This window comes from Sus scrofa, chromosome 14 (genome assembly GCF_000003025.6).
Source record: "Sus scrofa isolate TJ Tabasco breed Duroc chromosome 14, Sscrofa11.1, whole genome shotgun sequence".
NCBI lineage: Eukaryota > Metazoa > Chordata > Mammalia > Artiodactyla > Suidae > Sus > Sus scrofa.
This window is the reverse complement of record NC_010456.5, coordinates 108,418,572-108,445,506: the sequence shown is the minus strand read 5'-3', so window position 1 is coordinate 108,445,506 and position 26,935 is coordinate 108,418,572. Positions and strand designations below refer to the sequence as shown.

The window sequence follows — 26,935 nt, the reverse complement described above, 5'->3', positions numbered from 1 at the left end:
ACAGTGGTTCTTAGAGATCCCTGGAGAAAGGAGGCTAACATACTTCTGCAGTGGTTCTACTACGGTTTCAGTCTGAAAAAGGCACTCAGGAGTTTTGTAGGATGGGTGATCTGAGTGTCTAGGTGAGGCCAGGCTCTGGCAATCAGGCTGAACAAGGCCCCTGACACCAAAGGGGACCCAGCTGCCCCTCCTTTGATGCAGGACTGTGAACCACAGATTTCCCATTTGTGGTGATGGTCACACAAACCACACCTTAATAGTGCATTGTCACCTTGAAAGGGGGCAGTGATGGTAACTGCGGCGTCTTCAAAGCAATTAGGGATTTGGGAGGAGATGTAATGAATGGGTATAGGGAGAAAATGGGTTCAATTAGGGAAGATGTAAGCTCAAGAGTCTGGAGCGGCCAGTAGTTTCCCACGTGAGTCCAGTGGGCTCACGCCCTCCAGCTGACCACTGGTACTGCCACTTCTGAAAAAGCCACAGGGACAGAGACCTAGTTCCCTAGATAAGGAACAAAGGACGAAGAGTAACTGAGGGAGACTGCGATGAGCTGAAGGCACACTTTCCAATCTCCTGAGCTTCAGCTGAGTCTTGCCACGCATTCATTTTGTCAGATCTTCATTATTCTTTTTTTTTTTTCTCAAAGAGAAACCAGAAATCAATTTTTATGTAAACCCTCAGTTTTTCAATATATTTTTTAAAAATACTGGGCTGAGTAAAATACAACCGTCAGCCACCAGTTTACAGCCTCTGAGTTAAAGTAAGTGGCAGATTTCACAGTTGCAAGGAATGGGCACAGCAGGGCTTGGGTGGAGGGTGGAAGCAAGAGAAAAAAGGCCCAGGCTTCTAACTCAAGTTGCCAAGCTTTTCGGCTACTGGTGATAATACATCTCTATCATGCCTATACCCCGAGCCCTCAGAGAGTTAATTTTAGAGCTGTCCCTTCGCCCCAAGCCAGTCTGCACCTGAGAGGTCAGAGTCTAGTTATTCTACCAGAGGATGAGTCCTGGAGGAAAAGAGGCCTATTTTGACAATGAAAAGTCATAATTTGGAACGAGATGATTCTCCAAATTGAAATTAAAAGGGCGGCCTGACTGGCAGTGGTGGGGTCATTTGCACTGGGTGTAGTTCTGCATACATCGCTTGTCCCTGCCAGATGGGCGTGCCAATGAAAATGTGGTTGGAGTTTCCATTGTGGTACAGTGGTTAATGAATCCGACCAGGAACCATGAGGTTGCGGGTTCAATCCCTGGCCTTGCTCAGTGGGTTAAGGATCTGGTGTTGCTGTGAGCTCTGGTGTAGACTGGTGGCTGCGGCTCTGATTCGACCCCTAGCCTGGGAACCTCCATATGCCGCAGGTTCAGCCTTAGAAAAGACAAAAAAAAAAAAAAAAAAAAAAAAAAGAAAGAAAATATGGTTGATTCCACAGGAATCTCTGGCCCACTGGACCCTCAAATAGACCCATCTCCGGGGGAGTTGAAAGACTGTAATGAAACGGGTCATGAGGCTAGCAAGTGGAAGGATTTCCTGTCAGCTTTCTGCCATCCCCCAACATGGGCTCAGAGAGCGGGGGCAGCCCTCCCGGTGGCTGTGCCCATGGCCCCTTCATTCAACAGTGGAGTCCCTGAGGTCAGGAGCAGGGATTCGACTGCTCCTTGCACCTCAGGACGAAGCACTGGCACCTTCCCAACTCTGACCTAGGAATTCCCAAGGGTCACCCATTGTGTTTCCTTTTCTTCAACGTTAGGCATAACTCACAAAAATGGCCTTGCATCTGGCAAACAGTGTTCCCTGAAGGCCTAACACTGGCGGCCGAGGCAGAAGCAGGAAGCGGTATTGCTTTTTGGTTCCTTCTGGCCACATACCCACTTTGCCGTGGGCTCCAAGCTGAAGGCATTCTGTACCCCCTCCAGTAACGACACAGACACAGTTTAATATCAAAGAAGTTTAATACGCTGCGATAAAATAAGCGCCTAGAAAAAGCTCATGGAATAGATGTCAATGTTAGAGAAATCCCTCCCGCACATCCTCTAGCTCCATACCCCATTCCTCAGAACCAAACAAGAAAATCTGAAACAACAAAGGAAATCCTTCCAAGCTTGGATTTCAGCGAGGGCCCCTTTACCAATAACAAGAACACAGTCTCCTACATGGCCTAACAGGAAAGTAAAACACAGAAGCACAAAAAGTCCACAAGATTTCAATATTTAAGAGACTTGGTACATATTCAAAGTTAAAATAACTCCAACTTTTATAGCTGTACATATGGTTTTAAAGCAACTTAATATATTTTAAATTTCATATATACACTCTCAAAGGTTCTTCAGGTGAGGTATGTAAACATTGTCTAATGAAAAATTTTCAATGTTTCAAACCAACAAATTCACAGCATACATTGAATTTTCATCCATAAAAGACACAGTATTTCCCTACACGCACTAACAGAGTGGAAATCCAGGCCCAAGGGATACGCGCAGATCGTCCGGATCACCATTTGCAGAACTTCTCGCTTTGCTGCTTTTGACAAGACCACGTTCACACAGGTCAGGAGCACACGCTCGGTACCGGGAAGGAGCGAGGCCCTCTGGAGACTCTCTCCTTGGGCACCTGGATCACTGGCTAAGACTCACAAGACAGCAAAAAGGAGCACATCTGAACAACTACGAGATTGACCTCAGCCATGACAACACGGGGAAGAACCAGAAAGACCTTTAAAGGAACGGTAGAGATTCATCTTAGAGCTCCCTGGATCCACAGCTGGATCAGCAGCCCTGCCCTAAACTCATTCTGAAGGTTGTGGCCTAAAAAGAAGAAACACCCAACACGGCACCTGAGCTTCAGTTAAATTGCATGGGCCTCCGCTGGCCCCTGGCTCTCAAAGGCATTAACTCTAGCCTAAAGTAGGACCCTGGGCTGTGCTTTTCATACAGGTTGGGGTTGAATTTCTTAATATCATAATGCATATGGGAAAATAATGCCATGAGTTCACAAAGATGACCAATGCCTGCACACGGGCACTGGCCAAAGACCTTGGAGGAGCTCAATTTTGAAAACTACTTGTTCCCTGAGGGTAAACAGCAGGCTTCTATTGAGATTGAGGCTAATAAAGGGGTTATTTATAACAAGGTAATAAGACTTGGGGAGCCTCAGGTCAGAATTCTATTTTACCCCCACATAATCTACAATGCCCCCTCCCCACCCTCCCACCACCACAAGAAGTAGTCACCTTCTCAATGACACAACATAGGTCAGTTTCTTTCCTCTTGCTTGCTGTCAGGCTCAGCAATGGAAAGTTTTAGCCTAATGCACCCACTTCAATCTAAAAAAACACTAGTGAAAAAATTCCAAACACCATCATAAATACAAAAGAGAAGACATATTCCAAAAGCCTAAAAAACTACATTATTCTATTAATGGTGATTTGGGTGGGGAGTATGTTTTCATAACGTTCGGGACGGTCACAAGGAGAGGCCGCTAAACAGCTTAGAAACCTGTCAGACTGGACACGCTGGGACACTTGGAGGAGCAACTGCCCTCTCTGCACAAACCTAAATGGTTTAACCCCAGACACAAAGGAGGATTCAGACATTTCTAACCCAGGCATAGAGGAGGGTTAGAGGAAGTGGGCCAGCTCTTAAAGCTAGGTCAGATAGTCAAAGGACTTTTTATGGACTGTTCAAAATTTTCATGTGAAAAGGTCTTACGTTGATGCTACAACTCAATGAGCTTTGCCTCGACTAGATTCTGTAAACCCTACAAATTCATGGAAGGTTGATCATTTTTCTGTCTGTGTGCCCAATTCTTGATGTGTCTGGTGCTGGCAGATTTCTCATCCATCTCGAGGGTTATATCATGTGAAGAAGCGTGCAGACAAACAGAAGCAAAAATTCAAGTACGGCAACCTCTCCAGCAAAGGCAAGAGGTCTTAGCAAGAGCTGTTCTACCCCCACCCTATCCTCTGAGACAAGGGCTACCTCGGAGCCCAGAATAAATGTTATTACCTAGAATCTTATTGCTTACGGGCAACACACCAGAAAGAACACCTGGAAATCTGCTCTGCAGATCTGGGGACTGACCACCGACCAGTTTACTATATATATATATATATAGTATATATATATATGGCATAACCAGATAAGAAGAGGGGGCAATTAAAGCTTGGACTTGATGTAACATTACAGATCAAATTCCCCAAACAGCTCTCAACCTGCTGGTTTTTGTTCTTTCTCCGTGTATGAACTGTTATGAAAGGAAGTCCACTGCTCAAAATATATTCTTCTACAATACTACAATGCAAACCAACGTCACTCAAAACATGAATCTGTATACAGCACATGTAATAAATATTTTTAAAAAACTATTTACAACATTATTTTTTGTGAACACTTAGATGAGAGCAAAGTTTATTTCTTCCTGCAAAGGTTAAAAAAGTTTTTTGACTGTCTAGTTCAGTGCTAAATTCCCTGGCACCTAGTTACCCATTCACATTTCACCTTAAAATCAGGTTTGCTTACAAATAGTATCTTAGAAAAAACATTCTCCAGCATTACTGTTCAAGTGTCCTCCTCATTTGTTTAGAAAAGACAAAGGGAGGCCATAAGTCAATATGCAAACTATGGTTCAACGGATGACACAAATCCCTGTGTGTCCAGTCCCAAGCTCTCCACAGTCCTGGAGCTGCAGTTCTCAGTCCAGCCAGCCGGGCAGGATGAGATCACGACTCTGACAGGGGTGCCCAGGAATGAGACACAGGGCAAGAACATGACGGGAAAGCATCAGTTACATTACATCTAGGGGTGCTCTGAATTGCAGACCAGGACTCCTGAGAAAGCAAGCTGCACATCTTAGAGCAGATGGCCTCACTCTGTACCATCGACTATAGGTGGGGCTGGTCCACATCTGCACAGATACCTGCCGGGACAGGGAGGGGGAGGGGGAGGGGGAGGGGGAGGAGGAGGAGGGGAGCTGAGGTGCTCGGGAGTAGTCAAGGTGCAGAGGAAACATGCGTATCTCCCACGGTTAATGAGAGTGCAAACAGGTGTCTTTCACAAAGGTGAGAAAGACTAAAATACATCTTAATGCTTTCTTTAGGCAACCAGTGGTTTCTCCATATCGCACAGGTATAGGTTAGGATTTCCTTGGGGTTACAGCTAAGGCTTATCTCCCTGCACAGGCTGTGGAAATATACAGCTGAATGTACCAACTGTGTAGGCAAAAAGTGGGCTGCTGGAGGCAAGCCTGGATGCCATGCCTGGCACAGCCATACCAATGTGGGAGGTCCATTTTGTTCTGGGATGGGTGACTGTGGGGGAATGTGCTCAGGTTCCTGATCAGTTGCATCTGGCCAAATACAGGGAGGGTGTCAAGGCCCCACCCTTCTGCCTCCACTACGTTGTTTGGGGGTTCAGTGGCTGAGCATCGTAGCTGGGGAGGATAGGTTCTCTAGAAAGAACACTTTTTTTGGAAAGCCCTTTTGACAGTTAATTTTTTCGTCTGTTTGTTAAAATAAATACTTTCTATAGGAGCATTTGAACAGAAAATACCACTATTTACACAGTGAAATAAACTTCACAGTGGTCTGTATAAATATGTATTATATATGTATTGAGATCATAGTCATACAGTCTCCTAGAGCTATCAAGAATGCACAAATCACTGGGGAAACTCATAACCTTAAGCTATAGTGGCTCTAAAACTAGTCCCTACCTGTGGTATAAATATACAAATTTATGCAAATCTTATTTGTACAGCATCTTTTCCCACAAACTGGCTCCCAAATACTATAGCTTTAGATACAAGACAAGATGAAGTGTAGAGTATAGAAAACAATTTGAGTGAGAAAGCTGGTAAGCTGAAACAGCATTTGGACCCCATGGCTAAATACTAGAAGAAAAACAGTTATAAAAAGAAAGGCTTCTAATATGACACACCCGTGTTCAGTGATGCGCTTGCAAGGTAGACATCCCGGAGAAGATGCCTCCTGGAAGGGGGCTGGGGGCATAAGCAGAAGGGGGAAGAGGCAAGGTGCCAACGGTGGGGTCTCACAATGAGGTGAGTTAGGCCTGACTGGGGGTGGGCTTCACCGGTCAGGCCAGAGAGCTCTGAACTTCAGTCTAGAGCTGCTGGTGTGCCGATAAGGTGCCACTGACCTGCTGGTATTGTTAAGGGAGCTGAGAATGGGTGATCTGGATTGGAGGTTCAAACAGGCAAAGACCAGCCATTGATGTTTATAAGTAGTAAGCAAAGCTTGAGGAGTGATAAACTTGCAAATATACTGTACACAGAAAGAAAAGGGGAATTCTGGGGTGCGGGGTGACACTAACACGCACTGTGCCTGCCTGAGAGAGGCACTGTTCTAGCTTTTAAGTTCATGAGTAAATCTGTTTGTGTTGAGCACTGCCATAGAGGAATGTCTCTCCATGAGAGTCAAGTTCACCCTGACTCATAAACACGAAGCCAACTGCAATGCTTTTAGTTTAAAAGACATTGTACTTTCAGTTTTAACTAGTTACCCTAGTAGATCAGATTGCATGTCCATGACTCAACAAATATTCAATCAACGAAGGGAGATACATATTTTTCTTTAATGCATGAGCATTACTCAGGAATAACGTGCGCTAAGATGAACAGGCAAGATATCCTAAAATCTAAAAGAAATGTTGCAATGCTGGACTACATGAAAAAAATAAGTTTGCATCTAACTGGCCACACAACTTGATCTTGAGTAACATATTGCAAGGGTTAGTAGACCTTTTCTATAAAGGGTCAGGTAGTAAATATTTTATAACTTAGGCTGTGTGGGCCATATGGGGTCTCTTCACCTTTTTTTTTTTTCCCCTTAACATAATCCTTAAAAAAAAACCAAGGTACAATGGATTTGTCTAATCTTTGGCAGCATTCCTCCAATAACACCATGGGCAACTGGTTCTTTTTCAATGAGCAGTCTACTTCCACGTGCCTTGTCTAATGAGTACCTTCCTTATGTTAGATGGAATGATCCCAGGAAGGTGAGAAAGCCTGTGTGTCACTGTGCCCGCAGGTGAGCATAACTGCACAACTGCCCCGTTGAGCGTAAATCACCAGGGCTCTGTGAAAAGGATCGGACAAAGGAGAGGTGATGGAAGGAACTTGCCAGCTCAGTTGATGTGGCTCAATTCCAAGGGAAAAGCATGAGCAAGGATTCTCACAAAGTGCCCCAGGTGGTTCCCTGGGTCCCCAGTACAGTGGGGCGAGGCCTGAGCCAGGAGCAGCATCTGAGAGCTCTGGGTTTCTGTCCGAGCATGACTTAATAACTTTAAAGGAAAGAGATCAGACAGACCTTCAAGTCTTCTAATCTGTCCATTGTTAGAATACAGCAGTTCGTTCTGGCGTTTCAAGGGATGAACTATATTGAAGGCTGTCTCAAAAGGCTTCCCATAATTCTGCTTGTTTTAAATGAAATAATCTTTTTCTTTTCTTTTCTCTTCTCTCCCCCCGCCTCCCCCAAAAAGGACTTGGGAACAAGCATAGGGGAGAGTACTTACTGCTGGGATGTGAGGACTGCCTTGCTGAACAGAGACATGATTTCATACTCAGAACGATTCCCAGTATTTCGGTGGATATTAAGCCATAAGAAAAGTCCATAGTTAAGAATTCAAAATGATAATTATCTGTTTCAAAACAAATGAAATAGTCACTGTTTTAGAGTCCTGCTAAAATTTTCTTTCGCGGCTCTTTCATTTGGAAAAACAGCATAGAGACTTATTCTTGAGTTTTAGGGGGAGAGGACGACAGCATCGCGGTGCTGACTGGATCTGATCTAAAGATTTCATCCATAACTTCTCAGTCATGCCCAGGTTATAATAAGCTCCATTTTTCTATTTTTCTTTCTAAAGCATTTCAAATCTCTATATTTCAGTTGTAGTTTACATTTAATAAAAGTATTTTGAAAGAAGGGTATGTGACAAAAAAAAATCAGTGCCAATACATACTAATTTTCCTAGGAGCTGGTCAAAAATATTATGTAATAAACAATGCTTTGGGTTTGTGATTGGACTTTGTTTCCCCTCTGTGAAAAGACTTTTTCCATATCTAAATGTAAGCTTCCAAAAGTAAACATCCAACTAAAGTCTCAACCAGTTTAGAAAGAAACAATCTTGGCTTACTTTAGTAATAAATGGGAAATGAAGCCAGAGTTGGGTCTATGGCAAAAGCTAAGTGAAAGAGAGGCCCAGGCCACGTAATTTTAGAACTTTGACTTTCCTATTTGCTCATGGATTCTGCCTCCAGGGGCTAAAGATGGCCTCATTTTGGCCACTGTGATGGGTGATTCTAACAGGACGTGAGGCTAAAGCAGCTTAGGTTTCAAGAGATGGTGTCCGATATGCTGTGGATGTGACATGTCTCTTTTGCAGCAAGAAAAAATAAAGACATAAAGAGAACAAAGTTCAGGTATGACAAGGAGGAAGGAGAAAAAGAGGAGGAAAAAGAGGAAAGGAGGCAGGAAAACGATAAACGAGAAAGGAAGGTTTTTTTTTTTTTTCCTGAAAAATTATTCTTTTCTCAAGCAGGAGTCAGCAAACTTTTTCTTAAAGGTCCAACAGTAAATATTTTAGGCTTTGTGGGCCATGTGGTCTCTGCTGCAGATACTCAACTCTGCTGGAAAGCAGCCACAGACAAGACAGAAATAAACGAGTGTGGCTGTGTTCCAATAAACTTTTACTTACAAAACGATGACCAGCCCACTGTTTGTAGACCCTTGAAAAATCATCTGTAGGCCAGATGAGAGCCTGAATAGGCTGACCTAAAACCAAAAGGAGCGGGTGTGGTGTCCTGGGCCAGCGCCTTGGGAAATTCCAGCCAGTCCCAGGGGCAGTGACAAGACACCAGACTTGCTCATGGTGACACTGTAGCATTTCCAGCTTGCCTCACATAATATGTTGCCCTTTCCTACTTGGCTCTTAGGCCCACTAGTCAATAGACATGCTGCCCATAAATGACAGTGACAGCTTCAGTCTTCACTACAGAATTCATCACAAAGGAGATAAGAGCCCAAACTTCAATTCAAATGGACCATCTTGAAGTGATGTGTTTTACTGACGACCTATCTGAACAGTGAGAAATTCACCTGCACAGCATGTGATGTGTAGAGGATCCCATCAGAAGCACCACATTTGTGGAGGGATGACTAACTACACCTCTTCTATCCACTCTGCTGTAGGAACAATGAGGCATGAAACCCAGTCTAGGGTTACTTTTTAAAAAAGGCTTGTGCAGAAGTCTTTAATGAGGTACAGACACAACAGAACTGGCCAAACTAAGAGATCCAAGGGACTAGCAATTTAGGTTAAAAGACATTAACAACATTCATATATAAGAAGCCTCAAGAACAGACCAAAAGTTCATGGCCTTCCTGCTATGCTGCAAGATGGCTACAGGTCTGAGGACGTGCCTGGGGGGAGGCTCTGGACCCTGATTGAAGGAGCAGTCTCCATGTTGTCCTCCCAAAGCCAGGGAGCCTCAGGGGATAGAAAATGGGTCTCTTGAAGAGGGCCCAGCTCTTGGGAGCTAAGGTAGAGCTTCAGTGATTGCTTCCCAGGCATCTTCCAGCTAGAAGCTCAGAGGAAATACCAATGTTCTCTGGTCACCACATCAGCTCTGACAAGTCACTCACCGAGCACAGGCCCAGGAGAAGAATTCCTTTCTAATTTGAATCTAGAATGTGGGACAGACTACCTTTGCATCCAGTGGCAAGCCATACTGTGACAATGGCTACAGGGAGGAGGTCTTGGCAATAGAGGGAAAACGAGGGGAGACTTGAGTCAAAACCAAGCCTAGGCTTGGAGGTATCTGGGAGACCGGTGTCTGCTGTTAAGTGTCAAAGGACCTTCCAGAGTCGGCCCTCAAGTTTGTTTTTTCCTTCAGCAAAGTTAACTGAGTCAGCAAAAATGAGATTCAACAAATATATCTTTTAAATGTCCTAATTATGTAGAATCCATCTATGTAAATGTAGTCACTACTGTAAAGTATAAGTTGATTTTAAAGGAGACCTAATGCATCGTTAGGTGTATAAAATAAATACACATTGATACCTTTTCTCAAATGCTGCCTAGAGTGAGAGAGAAGGCTATCATCTTGATGGAAGCTTTTAAAAATGAAAAGGAACTTAGAAAAGTAATGGAATGAATTATAAATCTGCAATTGGAAAAGCTCCACCCACTTAGAGCCTCACATCTCTCCCGAACCAAATCTAAGCACCCTTACAAGGTAGTCTATATGCAGCTAAGGGGGCACCTTGAATGTCCGTACAGGGATCAGCACATGTGACATGGGCAAACCGCCACCGTTTCAGTCACCACAAAAACAATATCCAGTGACGACTATATGAAAAGATTTTTTTTAAAAACTTTAAAACAACTTTTATAGATTAAATGAGCCTACTTAAAACATGTTAATGCTTCTGTGCAACTTAATGCTGAGAAAAGGTTGCCAACATACACACTCAGCAGTTTCATTAATATAGGTAGCTCTTGAATAGCCAAAGTCAAAGATATTAAAAAAAAAAAAAAAGACTCATGGGATAGAGGAGACATTAGAAAAAAACAACAACAAACCAAAGCTTCATTGAAGACAGTAAGCTTCACTATCTATAAAATTCAACACAATTCTCAATTTCCCATGAATCAAATGCTTTTCTCCAGTCCTATCCAATTATCAGAAGTTTTCATTATAAAACAGCAAAACTTTAACAGAATGGGTAGAAAACCTGTTTTATCATGGTTTGAATGAACTAATGCATGAAAAGAAGGTACATCTGGGTTTATCTAAAAAGACCTGAAGCAATATGAATGGAACGACTTTTTAACAAAAAGGACAGAGTAGCAGCTGTCCATCCCAGCCTATTTTGGTGACAGAGCATGTTAGTGAAGCTGGGTGAAGCTTTAACAACCAAGCCTTATTTATTGGTAGAGTGGCCCAATGGAGATGTCGAGTGCACACTATGTTATGATGGAGCAATGTTACAGGCACCAAGGTAAAGCCAATGCACCCATGCTAGGCCTCAAACAACATCAGTCACAAATACTGCAGCTCTCATTTCTGGACCATGGAACAAAGCCTGACTTGATACAGGCAGGTGGGGTAACTACCAGCATTAACTACTAGTACGGTGCTCACCAATCAGAAAAAGCACCTACTCTAAACATGTAGATTTCACATTGGGACGTTAGCTCCTCGTATAGGAGTGTGTTGGCCCACTGTGAGATCTTGGAGCCTCTTTCTCCACCTGCAAGGTTGTTCTGACCTCTATAGAATTCTGTGTTGTTTAGACCTTTCTGAGTCTGGTGCCAAGGTGATTGGGGGGATGCTCATAGAGACCCTGGGCTACATTTAAGCCATCTGGCCTATGCTAATTACCCAGCCCATGAACACCCTATCACACTGGAAAGAGAAGAAAGAATTTTACTGTAAAACTGGGATTGGGAGATATTTGTGGCTAATAAACACATGCAAATGCACCTAAATGCACATGCATACACACACATTCTTAAACTTTTCTATTGCTGAAATGACATTTTGGCTTTCTCTGAACATGGAAGTACTCAGGGCAAGAAAAAAAAATTAGAATTCCTCTTATCCTAATTGTCAAATTACAGCTACAAGATGGAAAAAAAGATTTCTTTTTTCCCCCTCAAAGTAGGATAAAAACATTGTTAGTGTGCTAGCAAGCTTGCAAGGCCAAAAATGAAAAGGATGGCAAGAATCAGTACTGCACATAATCTGGGGGATGTGAATAATTTTTAGAGGTCATAAATCACTATTAACACCTTGTGACACGCCTTCTGTTCCATGGGCACGTAATTGAGAATGCACTTCTTCAAATGACAGAAGATCAGAGATGAGTGACCAACAATGAATCTGAATTTTTAAAAAGGGATAACAGAAATATTAATCTTTTATAATAATTATAAATTCCCTCTGTATTCTCCACATACCATAAAAATGATTTGGTTTAGCTTTCAAATATCATTTAAACGAACAAACAAGACAGAGGGAAGTTCGCTGCTGGGGTTTGCAAAGAGGAGCATCTGCTCATGTACAGACACTGCAGGTGGCTGCTGAAAAGCTACTTTTATGTGCATGATGGTGATCTTCTCGGCTACAGTACAAGTGCTTGTGCATCAAGTATAAAATACAAGCCTTTAATCACATAGATCAGCTTTTTAGCTTTTGTAAATTTAAAAACAAAAAGGATAAATAAGGCACTGTACTTTTAAAAACTAAAACTGCTTGGTTCCAAGTTTAAAACCCAAGGAACAATCAGAATATAATATATAACTTCCCTTACTCAGCCTCAGAGAAAGACTCTGCAAGTTCCCTTCTCCATCTGAGACGCATTTTCTGACATCTTAAATTGTGGTGTTCTCTATTAACTGCAGGTTTGAAAGGCTTGATAAGCTTATAAAAGCAGATTTAGTTAATGCAAAATAAAGGGTTACTTCTATAGAACAGTTTTAACTCTGGGCTACCACCCTTCCAATCATTTTGCATCCAACCGCCTCCGTTTGCTGTGGGAAGAGTCCAGCTTTGCCTTCAGCTTTCGCTTTCTCTGGGCTGCACTGTTCTCTGGGGTTTTCGTCGAGGGTCTGGCCCGAGTCTTTCCACTGCTCTGCTTCCTGTTTGTGGCTTTCTGTGGCCTTGAAGAGGATTCACCTGCCCCTTTTTGCTTCGCCGGTTTTGTCACCACCTCCGAGGTGGAGGGCTGGGAAGGTCTTTTGTTGGTATTTTCTTTTTCCTTCCTGGAGGGAGGGCAGCTCTTCCCAGGGGACTTTTTAGGGATCTTCACTTTATTCTCTTTCTTCTTGGGCGGTTGGCTGATTCTGTCCCTTGCAGCTGGCTTCTTGGCAGCAGGGGTTTTGGTGGATCCATCAACATGCTTTTCTTTGCTGGCCTTCATCCCAGGTCCCTTGTCCTTCCTGTCCTGAGTGCTGCCGCCTTCTGTCCTCTTGCGTTTATTCTGAACTTCTGCTTTCGGCAAGACTTCAGACACCTGCTTCCCTTTCCTTCCCTTCGTTCCATCGGTACTCTTGGGCTTAACAGGAAACCCATCTGCACCTACTTGCAGGGCAAGCTTGGGAGACATCAGAGGGTTGATGCACACACTCTTACAACTCTGTTTGCTTTCCACAGCCGGACCAAATGGGCTTTCCATTTTCTCATTCTTGATCAAACGCTGCTGTGCTCTGAGCTTTCCTCGAATGTTGGAGTATTTTCTAAGGATCCGGGTACTGGCAGGGGTAGGCGAGTTTGTGGGAGGATGGCTATTTCTACCTTCCTTGACTTCCTCTGTGCGATCTTCAGGGCTGGGGCTGGGGCTAACGTCACTGCCATCCTCCAGCTCCACTTGGTCAGGATTCTCTCGAAACTTAGCCCAGAGCTTCTGTGTTTTCCAATTGTTCCTAGCAGGAGTCGCTCCGGGAAATTTCTTCAAGTGTTTTTTCAAGCGTTCGGCCTGCAGTGAACTGGGATACAGGCTGGAAGGAGAGTACTTCTGAAGAGGATGCTTGACAGGTGGGATGTCTCCTGGAAGACGAGTATTGAGCTTCTTCACGATTACCAGAGACCGGGTTTCCGTGGTCTCCAAGAACCATTTACAAACATTAGATAATTTAAAGTTTGTCATAAACAGCATCTGCACAGGAGAAAACTTTTGAACCTCCAGGGCACCCCGACATTTCCGCGACCTCTTCTTGCTTTTCCAAATCTCCTTCAGCTTATCCGATTTATTCCTGGCTCTTGGTGTTGGCTGGGCTTCTTTCTCCAGCTGGATCCAGCCCTTCTGCACTTTCATGTACTGGGCGTTGAAGTTGGCGATGAGCTCTTGGTTCTCCTCCTCAGCGCACCACTCCACAAACTTTGGCTGGTCATCTGCTACTGTGTCCACATCATCCTCATCTAAGGGATCCTCGCTCTCCGAAGCTTCATTTTCCTTGGGGGCTGGGTTTCCTGGTGCTGCTTCCTTTTCTGAAGTCACTTTTACAGTGTCCAAGGAGTCCAGAGAATGAGTGTGTCTTAGGTAGTAGGTTGAAGAGGTCAGTCTTGTAGGCCTCGGTACCCATTTGGGGGGCCCAGCAGCGTCATTACTTCCACCACTTGACAATCCAGGTGTGCTAGATGGCATGTCACCATCCTCACCTTTAGGCTGGCTGTCTGCACTATCTGCCTCATTTGCAACCTCCTCCATCTCTCGTGAGGGAATTGGTCCTGGCTTCTCTTTTGATTGTTCTGGGAAAGTACAAGGAATACTTCCAGAGGGGTCTTGAGGACTGTTCTCACCTAACTTAGACTGAACGTAGATTTCCAGTTTCTCTCCAGGCAGGGGCTGGCCAACTGTGGCTAAGGGATCACTGCTGGGGAAAATTCCACCTTCTTCCCCCTTGGCTTCTTTTGCCAGCATGTTTCTAAAAGTCTGCCTGGTGATGATCCCACCTCCTTTGCCCTCCTGCTCAGCATCTTTCTCAGAGGGATTTTCATGGGCCTTTGGGTGTTCGGTGTCCTCCAGGGCTTTAGCGTGGACACCTTCAATCAGGAAGCTCTCGGGTGTTGCCCTCCCTGGGTACCCTTCTTTTTTAGAACGTTTTACACCAGGGTTTTTAGAAACTTTGAGCTCAACACAAGCAGAGGAAGAATCTGAACTTTGATGTCTCAGGCATCTATCGGCAGAGGAAGAATCTGAGAGTTGACTTCTTAGGCACCTATCAGAGGCCTCAGGGAGTTTTTTACCTTTTTTCTTCTTGTCCACACTCTCTTCAGGTGAGTCAATGTTTTGATCGCTTATATCTTTTTCCGAAGGCTGCTGTCCATCACCGTTCTCTCCCTCGAATGTTGCTGCACCACTTGCTGCCTCACTTTCCTCAATTTCACTTGGGTTTTCATGAGTAAAAGTGCTGCTTTCCTTCAAGAGCGGGTCAGTATCTAGCTGCTGCGTGCCTTCAGTCTCAGCCTCAGTACCGATACTTTGGTCTTCCTCAGCCTTTCCCAGGCTCAGGGGAGGCTCTGAGCCCACTGGGGGACTTTGATTTTCTGGGCACAGAGGACTTTCCTCTCTACTTACTGTTTGAGGAGAAGAATGCGGTCTAGGAACAACCTCTTCGCTGCCTCCCTCAGAAATGCTCTCTGTGGAGGGAAGCAGGGGACAGTCTTGGGGTCCACCCATATCCTTTGTATCCAGGAGTTCGACTGGCTGTTGGTCGCATTCAGGGGAAGAGAGCCCACTTTCTGTGGGAGCTGAGACTACGGAGCTGCCTTCTGGCAGGTCCTCTTCAGGAGAGCGAGCAGGGAGGGGCCACACCAGGCTGGGGGCTGCTGTTTCCCTTGGGCTGGGGGGGCTGCTTGGGTTTACGTTATTCACCATCGGGCACACCTCGGGCTCTTGAGATTCCTTTTCAGAGGATGCATCTTTGTCTCCTTCCTTGAGACAGGCTACTTCATTACTAGGTTCCTCAGGGTTGTCTTCTCGGGGATGCTGCACATCGACTGCAGGCTGAGGTGCTGAAATGATAAGGGCCTGTTTGGGAGTGACTACTGCCTCTGATGCCAGGGTTGAGCAGCTCGCTTTTTCCTGGGAGTGTAAATTTCGGGCCAGTGTGCGGACGGTTGGCAGCTCGCAACAATCACCATTGAAAAAGTAACCTCGTGTACTCTTCCTGGCTGTTTTCCGAGAAGATAATATCGATCTCTGATTTTCAAAGTGGCATTCTGTTATTGGCTGGCTGATATAAACAACATCACACTGGTTATCATAATCATTGATCCTCAACCCTGATGCCCTCTTACTTTTCCGAGCTGTCTTAATAGAGGGGGATATCACCTTGGTTCGTGAATGTCCATTAGATGCTTTGTGTACAGGTGGCACGGGGCTGGGGGCTAACCAACCGTCTTTGGAATGATCAAACTGGCCCTTGTTACTGGGATGTAAATGGTAACCCACTTTCTCTCTTCCTAGTGGGTGAAGATGGTTCTCTTGCTTTGGCCTTGAATCTTGCTCGCTTGCCTCTAGGTCCTGGCGTAGAGGTGTTTTTGAGCTACACTGTAAAGCATTCTCTTTGTCAGCAGTTCTAGGTGAATTCCCCATAAATCCTGAGTCCCAAGCCTCTTCTGATAAAGCTTTGAACGAATTTTTTTGAGACACAATACAGCTGTTGCTCTCCTCACCACGCTCAGCCGCCGCTTTTACTGCAATTAGAGTTTCGACTAAAGCTGAACTCTGCACACGGTCTTTACCATCCTCGCCTGTTTTCACATTTGGGTCCTGCTCCTGTCCAGTGGTTTGCCCCTCCGAGCTCTTAGAGGTGTGGTGGATGGTTAATGAGGAAGAATTAGATGCAGTGAGGTATCCCAGAGTGGAACTATCCACTGAACTCTCAGAATTAGGTTTAGTGGTTGGAAGTTCAGAGGAATCTTTCTGGACAACAGTCAAAGGATTCTCTCTTCCATCTACAGAGTTTGTCTCGGGAGGAGGTTCCTTTAGGGCCTGTTCTGTCGCGTGCTGAGGGCTGTGAGAGCCTGATGAGTCAATGACCAAATCTACAGAAGGAGGAGACTTCATGTTGAGACACACAGTATCCTTTTCCTTATGTTTGGTGCTTAGCTGGGCACAGCCAGCATTGCAGGTGGAGGCATCCATTGCTCCAGGATCAGAAGGTCTCAGGTCCTCAGGGCCTGGCTGAGATTCAGTGTACAGATCGTTCAGAACACGAATGAACTGCTTCTGATGATGAGTGCACAGTTTGACCATAAACTTCTCCAGTGGGGACTTCGACTGATTGTTAGAATCTACTGCTACTGCCTCTGCTGCTTTCTCTCTAGACAGACAAAGAGAAAGAAGAAATTAGTATGGTCATTGCCCCAAAGAACCATTTTTACATTAAAAAATTCACCTGTGTTACTCATGTTGTAAAGAGAAAGGATACTGGCCAAAATTACTTCTAGGTGCCCATATACATTTTAGTCAATAAATGAGGAGCATTTACTTAATTCAAATATAAGGCCAGCTTTTTTTTTTGTCTCAACTTTTAGTGACAATACCCTTCATACTTTTTAAGTGATTATTCACAAATACTTTCTATCTTATAGAGAGGAAACATCATTGAAAAAAATTCTCCTTCAAAAAATAAAATTTTGGCCACATTATTAACTTCAGTTAGTCAACATACACCTTTTTTTAGGCCTGGGTATTCCTATTAAATAATCACTGGTTCATAAGTCCATAATGCTGACAAAAATTCAGACACACTGTTTTACAAGTCTTTAGAAATACTTAAGAGAAATTAGAGTTTTTTTTTTTTTTTTTCTTTAAGTTCCCAGGCTAGGGGTTGAATCAGAGCTGCAGCTGCTGGCCTACACCACAGCAATGCCAGATCCGAGCTGCATCTGTGACCTACACCTACACCACAGCTCACGGCAACGCCAGATCCTTAAACCACTGAGTGAGGCCAGGGATCAAACCCACATCCTCATGGACACTAGTTGGATTCATTTCTGCTGAGCCACAACAGGAACAAGAAATTACAGTGTTAACATGGTTTCTTAGCTTGGTCACCTGGCTGGACTTTATAATTCTGCAAACAGTGATGCAGGAATCCTTCTACCGCTTTGGGGTATAGAGGAATAGCGATCAATAGTTTCACATTTCAGATATGCTGAAAGATAGAATAACAAGCAATTCCTAATTCCTAGCCTCTAAATGAGGAGATGGAGATGAAATTACTCTATAAACCATAATGTCTGTCAGTGCAAGGTCGTGCTATTACGTATGTGAAGCCCCACCTGTTACATTCTCCTAGACCTTCAATAAATATTTTACAATAGTCCACAGGAAGCCAATTCTATGCTCAGGAACCCTTTTCAAGCATTTCCATAAATTATCTAGGACAGCTCTCAGAGTTTAACCTGGATAGTGGGAGTGGCAGGAAAGAATGATACTAGATTGAGGACAAGCTAAAGGCAATTTCTTCTTAGACAGCCAAGAGTTTTCACGAGCTGCTCTGTGTGTCTGGATGTCGGGATTTTTACTAAGTCTATTTGGTTGATGTATTCCAATTTTTTGGATCTTTATACAACTTTTCAATCTTTCTCTCTCTCTCCTGATTCCTTAGGAGACTATTATCTGACTCCTTATCTAGCACAGCAGAGCACTGAGGGCAGCTTAATAAATGTGTGTTGAACAGATATTGTTGGAACAGACATCAGCAAAGGGTCATTTCTATGTGTTTTTCCTGGTAAAAAGAATCAGGGACAATGTATTGGCGAACCACAGGTCACTAGAGCAAGCAGCGGGGTGCCCTCTATCAGTTACATCCTTGGCCACCTCGAAACTATCTCCACCTGGACTGCCTGTATCCTTTCCTGAAATCCTAAGTTAGACTGGTTTGTAAGGTTCTTAATTTTTATCTTTTACTGACTTAATTTGTTTTTGTCTTAGCTTTCCAAGTAGATGTAAGCTACCTGAGTACAGATAGGGACCACATTTCATGTCTTTCTGTTTCCTCTTAGTAAAAAAGACGGGAAGGAAAGGGAGCATCAAGGATGCTTTCTGGGTTTGCTTCCTGGGTAGCACTATTTACTGAGATAGGAACATAGGCAATGAAGCTGATGATTGTTGGTATATACGTGTCTGAAGCGTTCTGCTCTGTATACATTGAGTTATTTCTAAGATTCTGCATCTGAGACATCTAGTAGGAAGCTGGACACACAGGTATGAGCCCACCAGTAGCTTCACTTGAATCTGAGGACCTTCACATTAATACTAACCTTTGTCCAGATGTCATTAAATGGGCCCTGTTATAACAGCTAACTTTATAACTATAGTAATGACTGTGCTTCTAAATTATCCAGCTTCTGACCTTTCTTGATTTTCTCTGGAAATTATTCCAATAGGACCTAGGTTTAGATGCATTTTAATTTCATATCATTTAACAATTTAATTTTAAAAATTAACACCACTTTCTGAAGCTTAATTCTATTACTTTTCTCCATATTAAAAAAAAAAAAGGGTGCTAGCAAGTTTTGTCTGAATACTAAACAGCTGGTCTTTACCTTTGTTTCTAGTTGTTCAATTCTTCCCATAGTCTTAGGCCTTTAATAGACCCTACATACAGCATTTACCCTGATTTGCTCTCAGACAGTAAGTAGGGAAACCAGAGAGGGATGAGTTTCTGTCCTGCAGACCATGCACTCAACTTGGCCTAAGAAGCATTATGTTTTAGTTCAGGGATTATCGCTGGCATCATGGTATGTCCTTCACTTCTGACTATATAAGATTTTTACAAGAATGATAATTCATCACAGATTTTGAAATCACTTGATTTCATGTTTATTCTGCTCACGAGCAGGACACTAATAATTAAGTAAATTATTTATCAGTCATAAATACTTCACCACCACCACCACCTAAGAGCAGTAAGTCCTGGGGACTAGTAAATGAAGAAAACTTCTTTTGGGAAACTACCTGGATTAGTTTTGAGTTTCTCTGCTTGGCGAGACATGGCCTGCATGACCTTGACCACTCTGTCTTTCTCTTCCCAGTTCAGTGCCTAATTCTTAAGGGTGTGGTAAAAGGATAAGATAATATTCATAAAAAGTTTGAAAGGCACAGTTTAAGAATGATGTGTTGTTTCACAACCCTATCTTTAATGATTGACTCAATGATGTTTTTCCAGATCAGAGGTTAGACACAGCCGAACTCGCCTACTTTGTCAATACCGCAATACTTAAATTTCCAAAGGAAAGCATTCCTGTGGTTAATATAAATGGTGGATGGTCAGGGCGCATGTTATCTTGGGGTAAAAGATCAAATAGAGAAGAGATGTGGCAGAGAGCTGAAGTGAGAATTTTAAGAGTCTAGGACGTGGACTGATGGATTCAGGTGGTCTCTCAGTATCTGCTCTGTCGCTACCAATAAAACTGCTTGAAGGCAAATGCAACATCACTGATGACCTAAATATATGTTTTTGACAGAAAAAAGATGAAGAGAGAGAGTGAATGATGTTTGGATGAGCGCTGATCTTACATGTAGAAAAAGGTAATTCCAGGAAAACAGAAGGGGAGAGAAAGTTTGAAACAATACTTTAGATAGAGTGGACCAAATGGTTAAGGACTGTAAATTAAGTTGGCTTGATTCTTCTCTCTAAATACAAGAAAATGTAAAAATGCACTGTTAGCCCCGCTTAAAGGCAATAAGAGTTATAATTTGTAATTTTTGCCAGATAATAATCTGAAACTATGTTCCCTAATTCCTTACTTCTGGTCCTTTAAGCACAGAAAATGTAGTATGTTCAAGGGTCTGGATAAGTCTGCTGACAAGTCCTCACCTTCACTTGGAAATGAGTCTACTGTTGGCTACTTTACGTCTGCGTATCTTTCCTGCCCGGATACAGGAATACTTCAAAGGCTTTGTCAAAATTGTGTGTGTGTGTGTGTGTGTGTGTGTGTGTGTGTGGGGAGGGTGATCAGGTACTCGGTTGTTTGTGTGTGTGTGTGTGTGTGTGTGTGTGTAGTGGAGGACAGGGTGAGCGTGGGTTGTGGAGGTCTCTCTTCACTATTTAAAAGCCACGTATAGTTGCATGAGTAAACTACTAAGCAATCAGTGTTCTTTCCCTGGAACTGAACTAGGAGAAACAGTAAAAGGGTAGGCAAAGGTGACATAGAAAAGTGAGGAATTAAGTTCTTAAGATTATAGAAGAGAAAGTGGCCTCTTAAACTCAGGCAGCTTAATACCTGATTTCCAGATGGCTGAAATCCTAATTATCTAAATTTGGATTTAGACAGAATGTAGACAGATTTAAACCAAAAAAAGTAACTTTCAAAATTGGGATTAAGGAGAGATCAGAATCATGGGGGATGGTGAGTGCGTGGGGGGGTGTCCAATCCAAGAAGTATCTGTACCTCTTCGCCCTGTAAGAGTCTTCAGTAAGCCATTCCTCCTGATGGCAACAAGGCAATCTTGCTCAGGAGTGGAGTGGAAGAATAGCTAAGAACTACTGATCTGACACAAAAGACATGCAATTCTTTTGTCACAGCTTTCTAAGTTTGCTGTGTTCTTAATCAAGTTCACGAAAAATAGGGCAGAACAAGGTTCAAACAATTATGAATTAGGAATGTAAATTGGGGGAAAGGAGAGGTGTGTCAGAGGGTGCTTACTGGACATGAAGCCATAGTTTGCTATCTTTTCTTTATCTCAGGGTTTAATAATATCTCAGGGTCTACCAGAGTAGATCTAAGTATGACAGCAACAGTTTAAGGCTTGTATATTATATCTTCCGTTTCTCTTAAATTTAGAGAGTGTCAAATTTATTCTAAGAAAAAATATCAAGGAGATCCTCACGTTCACTATTTAACATATTTTCACCCTGTAAGCAAATGACCTAGGAAGCCAAAATAAAATCATAAAGTTACTTGGTGAATCAGAAGTCAGAGCAAGGGGTCATCATGCATCATGGTCTAATGGCTCCCTCTCCTCTCCAGGGACGTGGGCGGCTGACGAGACAGACATTTCTGTCAAACTATTTACTTCTGAAAAATCCACTCCCCCATCAGACTTTTGTTTCTATCATCCCAGGCAAATACATTATATTTGATAAAAAGGAGAGAGGGTTCAGAGACTATGAGAGACAGGGCATTTTGGATAGGGTGGCATAAATTTTAAAAATGATAGGTCCTGGGAGTAAGGGAAGAAATATCCCTAAAAGATATGAACTAAATACTTATCTGGCAAGAACACAAACCTAAATGATTAATCTAATGCGTATTATAACTAAGAATTCTTACAAAACACTTTAAAATGGACTTTAGAAAATAATACAGTAATTCCAGACAAAAAGGGCAGACCTCTGCCCAGGGCTGGTGTAAACTGACAAAGTGTCTGTCCCTAGACTTACTGAGTTACTGAAACCAACTGAAAGAGAGATGTGACGTTAAAGGCATAGCTGACATTTTAGATCAGGATTACACGAGAGCTAATGGTAAGTCAGCGAGTCTGGTCTGCTTTTTTGCTTTTGTACCTGGCAGGTTGGGGATACATATCTATGTTGTTCTTTGGGGAAAACTGCTCTTCAATTCCCTTTAAATGACCAGGGCAATGACAAGATTAAAAAAATACCACTGCTTAGGCAGAATACAGAGGCGTTCATTCCCCAAGTGAGAGGAAACATCATGCCACACCATGCCATATCTGTCAAGGCCCAATAGTGGTCAAGGTCTGTGCACAGGTTTCCTGGAGTGGAACTGAGAGGAGTCAGTCCAGACAAGATTTCTATTACAATTGGAATATATTTCTTTTGTAATAATAATGACAAGAACAATAAGGATAACCTCAAATAAAACCCCATACTACCACCTTACAGGGCAGTGTGTATGCAGAGGAGGACCTAAAGGAGGCATGGGGAGCTGACACCAACAAAGAGAACATTTAGTAGTTCACATGACAGATGGCTGCAACACAAATTTTTTTCCTCTCAAGAAACAAAGTGATGGTTTTTTTAAAACAAATATTCCTGGTTTCTTTTGGTACAAGAGGGAGACTAGCAGACTACGTATCTAAATAAGCAATTATCTGATAGTGTCCTGAGTTTTTTTGTGATTTTCATGGGACCTTCTATATCCTAAATTTTCCCATGTTCTTTTGAGGTTATTAATCTCTATTTCTGAAACCATACAAATCTATGGCATAATCCTTAAACATGGCAATTTCTACTTTTGTGCCATGTAATAAAATCACTTAAAATCGACACGATGGCAATCCCAAGTATTAACTCTAATTATTTAAAGGACCTAGGCCGCTTTGTAAAATGTAAATCACTGAAAAAGTTTCCTGAGGTACTCGATACAAGAGTTAATGTTACTTCTCACTTGCTCACTTTATGAATGTTAGAGGAAGTATATGTATTTTAAAATCTAAAGTATAGTTTAAAAAAAAAGTATTTTTATGTCTGCCATTCTGTCTGGGGTGCCTTTGGAATTAAAGAGTCCTTTATAACAATCTCCTACCCCGCCTCTCTCTAGAAACACTCAAGGCTACAGCTGGAGATGTATCTGGGTGATGAGTCCTAAGCGGAATCAACTGAATGTTCAAGTTTTTATTCAGGAATATCGGAAGACAAAATATTACTAAGTGTATAAGTACACGCATGCACACGTACTCAGCTCAGGTACCTTGCCTCTAGCCTTATCCCTAGTCCCATCACACTTCTTGCTTCCAATACACTATCCTGTTCACCTATACTGAATCGACTTTCCTTGGAGAACACGACATTCAAAGCTCCCTGCCACTAGTTTCTCATTTTAGAGTTTGTATCCAGAACTGCCATCTTCCTAAAGCCCAAATCTGATCTTGTCACTTTTTGGAAGACAATTTCAGTGATCTCCCCTCTGCTCACACTCCACCCTCCTTTAGCACCTTTTCCCCATGGGCCGTGTTACTTCTCACTCTACTCTTATGGTCTGTGTCTTTTATTAAAAAGCACTTAGGCTACCTGCTAACAGTGGACACGGCTACCTCCTACCTCCTGCATTGGATTGTCAACCTTTCTATAGGTCCAGGACTTCGGTCTTCTTAATGTGGTAGTTTCATTGCCTAAAACTTGGCACTTAGTTCACCTTAGGCATAAGTGATGTTTAAACTAACCAAATAAATTACTGTGTAGTGAAAATAATTTTCCTAAGACATTTTTCAAGGGGACTGAAAAGGGCAGAGGAAACATTCTGGCATATAATCAGAAGGGAAAAGAAAAAGCTTTCAGAGAAAATGAATTCAAATCAACAAGGCAAGGCAAGGAAGATGGGAATTCTGGAGATCAGTTAAGAGTGTAGGCTCCTAACTGTAAACCCACGGAAGGTTGCCAGTATCACAAAAACAGGGATGAAAAGGTATGGTTTACATAATGTCTTTCAGAACCCATCCCAGTCTGTATGTATATGACACATAAGTTTCCATAAACAGTATTTATCTGTATTATCTGCTATGTACTTTGATTCTCTGTGTTCTTTTTAAAATGTTGCTTAGGACCCACTGAACTGACCTTAGAATTAACTAGTAAGTTGTAACTGATCTACACAAACTAACAGATTTCTAGCACTTCCTAAGAGTCTGCTATCCTGGTTATTTTCTTCTTAGTCCATCTTCTACCTAGCTAAAATTACACTATTAAGTTTTCTGGGAAAAACATCTCAAGTCATTTTAATAGACAACTGAAGCGAATACCTCTGAACTGTGCTAGCTATGATTTATCTGTTTGAAATGCAGAGAACTCCCACGTGATAACAGTGTAGTGAGAATTTCATTTACTAGGCAGTAGAGTCCCCAAAATCTTTCACTGGAAAACTAACAGTTTGATGATTAAACACATATGCACATCCACATCCTCACAACCCCATCCAGCCCTTACATCTTGTTATTCAAACTGTACCACTACATAAAAAGAAAAATCTTCAAAGGATATAAAATTTCAACTGTGAAAATACCAAAACTATACACAATGGAAAGGATGATAAATTCTATGTAAATTTACACTTTTTAATCTGAAACATCTTCCACTTTCCAAACAACTTATTCCACTTAATCCTTGAAAAGAAAGATGAACAATTAGATAATATTCCTCTGAAATAGGACCAAGAAATCAGAAAAGCAGCATTCCAGGTTTCAATCATAGTTCCAACATTTCTACGTCTGACTTTAGAGTTAAAACAAAATTGATTGGCTGCCCAGTGTCCCAGTCTTAATATAAACCCACTGGCCTCACTTTCAAAGTTCTAATCAATATAAACAGCTTTCTCCACAACTTTCAACCTGATTTTCTCACTTTCTCCATCCCTCTCACATTAAATTGACTCCAGTCAGGTGCTTTCACTCCGGGCTTTCATTTACTGAGCACTAACAAAGAGCGTGTGGCATAGGGCTAATAAATATTTTATACAGTCTCACTGAAGCCTCACAGCAAATCCCCAAGGTAAGTTGTGTAAACTTCTTTTCCACATTAAAAAACTGAGGCTCAGAAAAGTTCAATAACTTGTTCAAGACTGTGTAGTAAGAAATTTCTAGAAGGGTTGGGATTTTAAACCAGGCCCATCAAATTGTCTCTCAAAAAACTTGGGATATTCTCTATTCTTCTTTCTATGCTCTACCTACTCTTTAAAATTCATCTCCCCCAGCACTGAGTCAACAATGCTGACTTCTATTTAACAATGAAGTTACACATGCCTCAAATGAAATTTCCTTACTGGCAATTTCATAATACGGATTTAACTCTTTTTCGAAAGAGCAATGCAAGTTTATTCACGAGTGAAATTAATAGTTGAGATTTAAGCAGTTAAAAGTGAGTTTAAAAGAAAATTAGATTAAACCCATCGCTCTAGTTCTAGGTTGAGTTTAAGAGTGCCACAGTGGTCTAGAGGTAAGTATAATGGCTTGGAATCTTGAGTATCAAGGGCAACTCATTATGTGAGGAGGGCAAGTGTCTTAAAGACCCCAAGTTCCATGTTTTTCATTTTAAAAATGAAAGATTAGAATAGGACCAACAGTGTTTAATCAGTAGGTTAATAAAACACCTATGGTCACAACAATGAATATATTTAACACTTAAACCGTGTACATACACTTAAAAATGGTTAAGAATATACATTTTGTGTCTTTGGACACAATTAGAAAAAAGAGCTTCTGAATAAATGAACTTTAAAAATCAAAGCCAAAAAAAAAGCTGTTACAATTTGAAAATAAATCATGTGTTCAAGCCTCACTCTTATAAATTGACTCAGACAACTGTATTGCTAAAAGGTTGATTTTGATTGAGACTGATTATATCCAATGATTCCCCAGAACCCTTTGTGCTCTAACATTCAAGCAGAGTTCGCTTGCACACAAAAGAAACAGAAACTATGAACACACTTTAATAATAATTAGAATAAAAAGCAACTGCTCAAACTAATTTTTGCAAAACCATCGTCACATTCATACAGTTCATAATGAAAACAAAATAGACTTGTTTTAAATAAAAGGCACCACAGAACTATTTTTTTTCCTTTATAAAATGCTGCAACGCAAAGACAAGACTTAAGGTTTACCAGGCCTTATTATTCAATAAAGGGTTGCTACAGTATTTCTCAATGCTTGAACATATACAATTGGTGTACTGGCCTCACATTTAATAGAAAATTGCATTTTTAAATAGATGCAGAGTCAAAACAAGGGCATTCAAGAGAACACTCTCCCTTCACAGATGAAAAAAACAAGTCATCTCTTTAGTATACCAAGTCGCAAGATATTTATATGGCCAAATAACCCCTTATCACTCCACATTGCTAATTATTTAAATTAAGTTGGCAAGAACAGTACAATTAACATTTTAAAACTACCAGTCAACAAACAAGAATATTCTTATATGCTTTAGGCTCAAGCTTTCAAACTTAAGAATTTTACCTATTTTGCTGACTCTCCAAGCTAAACTCTAATCAATTCATGACTTAAACTATTCATTATATACGCATCAATCTTTTAAAAGTGTTTTGAGAACATTTCTTTTCCACTAACCTCTGGAAACAAGCCTGTCTACTCCAGCTGCCAATGCAGTCTGATACCGACACCACCTCCCTCCAGAGAGCAAAAAAGTCCAACAGCTTGTTAGTTGAATAGGATGACTAAAATTATTAAAATGATTACCGTCTGGAGGCAAATGATAAAGTGGATACTCTGAGTACAAGAAGTTACCTCATGTTACTTAATAAATATTTTCTGTTAAAGAAAGGCTTTTCACTCAGCTACAAAATCTAACATCATATGACTTGGGTATATTTTTACATGTGAATACAAGTGTCTGGTGAGAGAAATTCACAGTCCTTAGGGAAAAAATAACTGCACAACTCAGGAAATGGCAGAAAGCAATACCGTTTTCCATTTTTCCCACCCCAT

At 42.0% G+C, this 26,935-nt stretch overlaps 1 protein-coding gene across 12 annotated transcripts in view; it reads right to left on the bottom strand.

Annotated features, from left to right (window-relative positions):
• Positions 1,931–26,935, bottom strand: part of LOC100627422 (ligand-dependent corepressor) — a 139,567-nt gene continuing 114,562 nt past the window's right edge. For all 12 annotated transcript variants that reach the window (XM_021074301.1, XM_021074303.1, XM_021074299.1 and 9 more), the window contains one exon: positions 1,931–16,841. In XM_021074301.1, the coding sequence (XP_020929960.1) occupies positions 12,518–16,841 (4,324 nt within the window). In that variant the 3' untranslated portion in view covers positions 1,931–12,517. The remainder of the gene's footprint in view (positions 16,842–26,935) is intronic.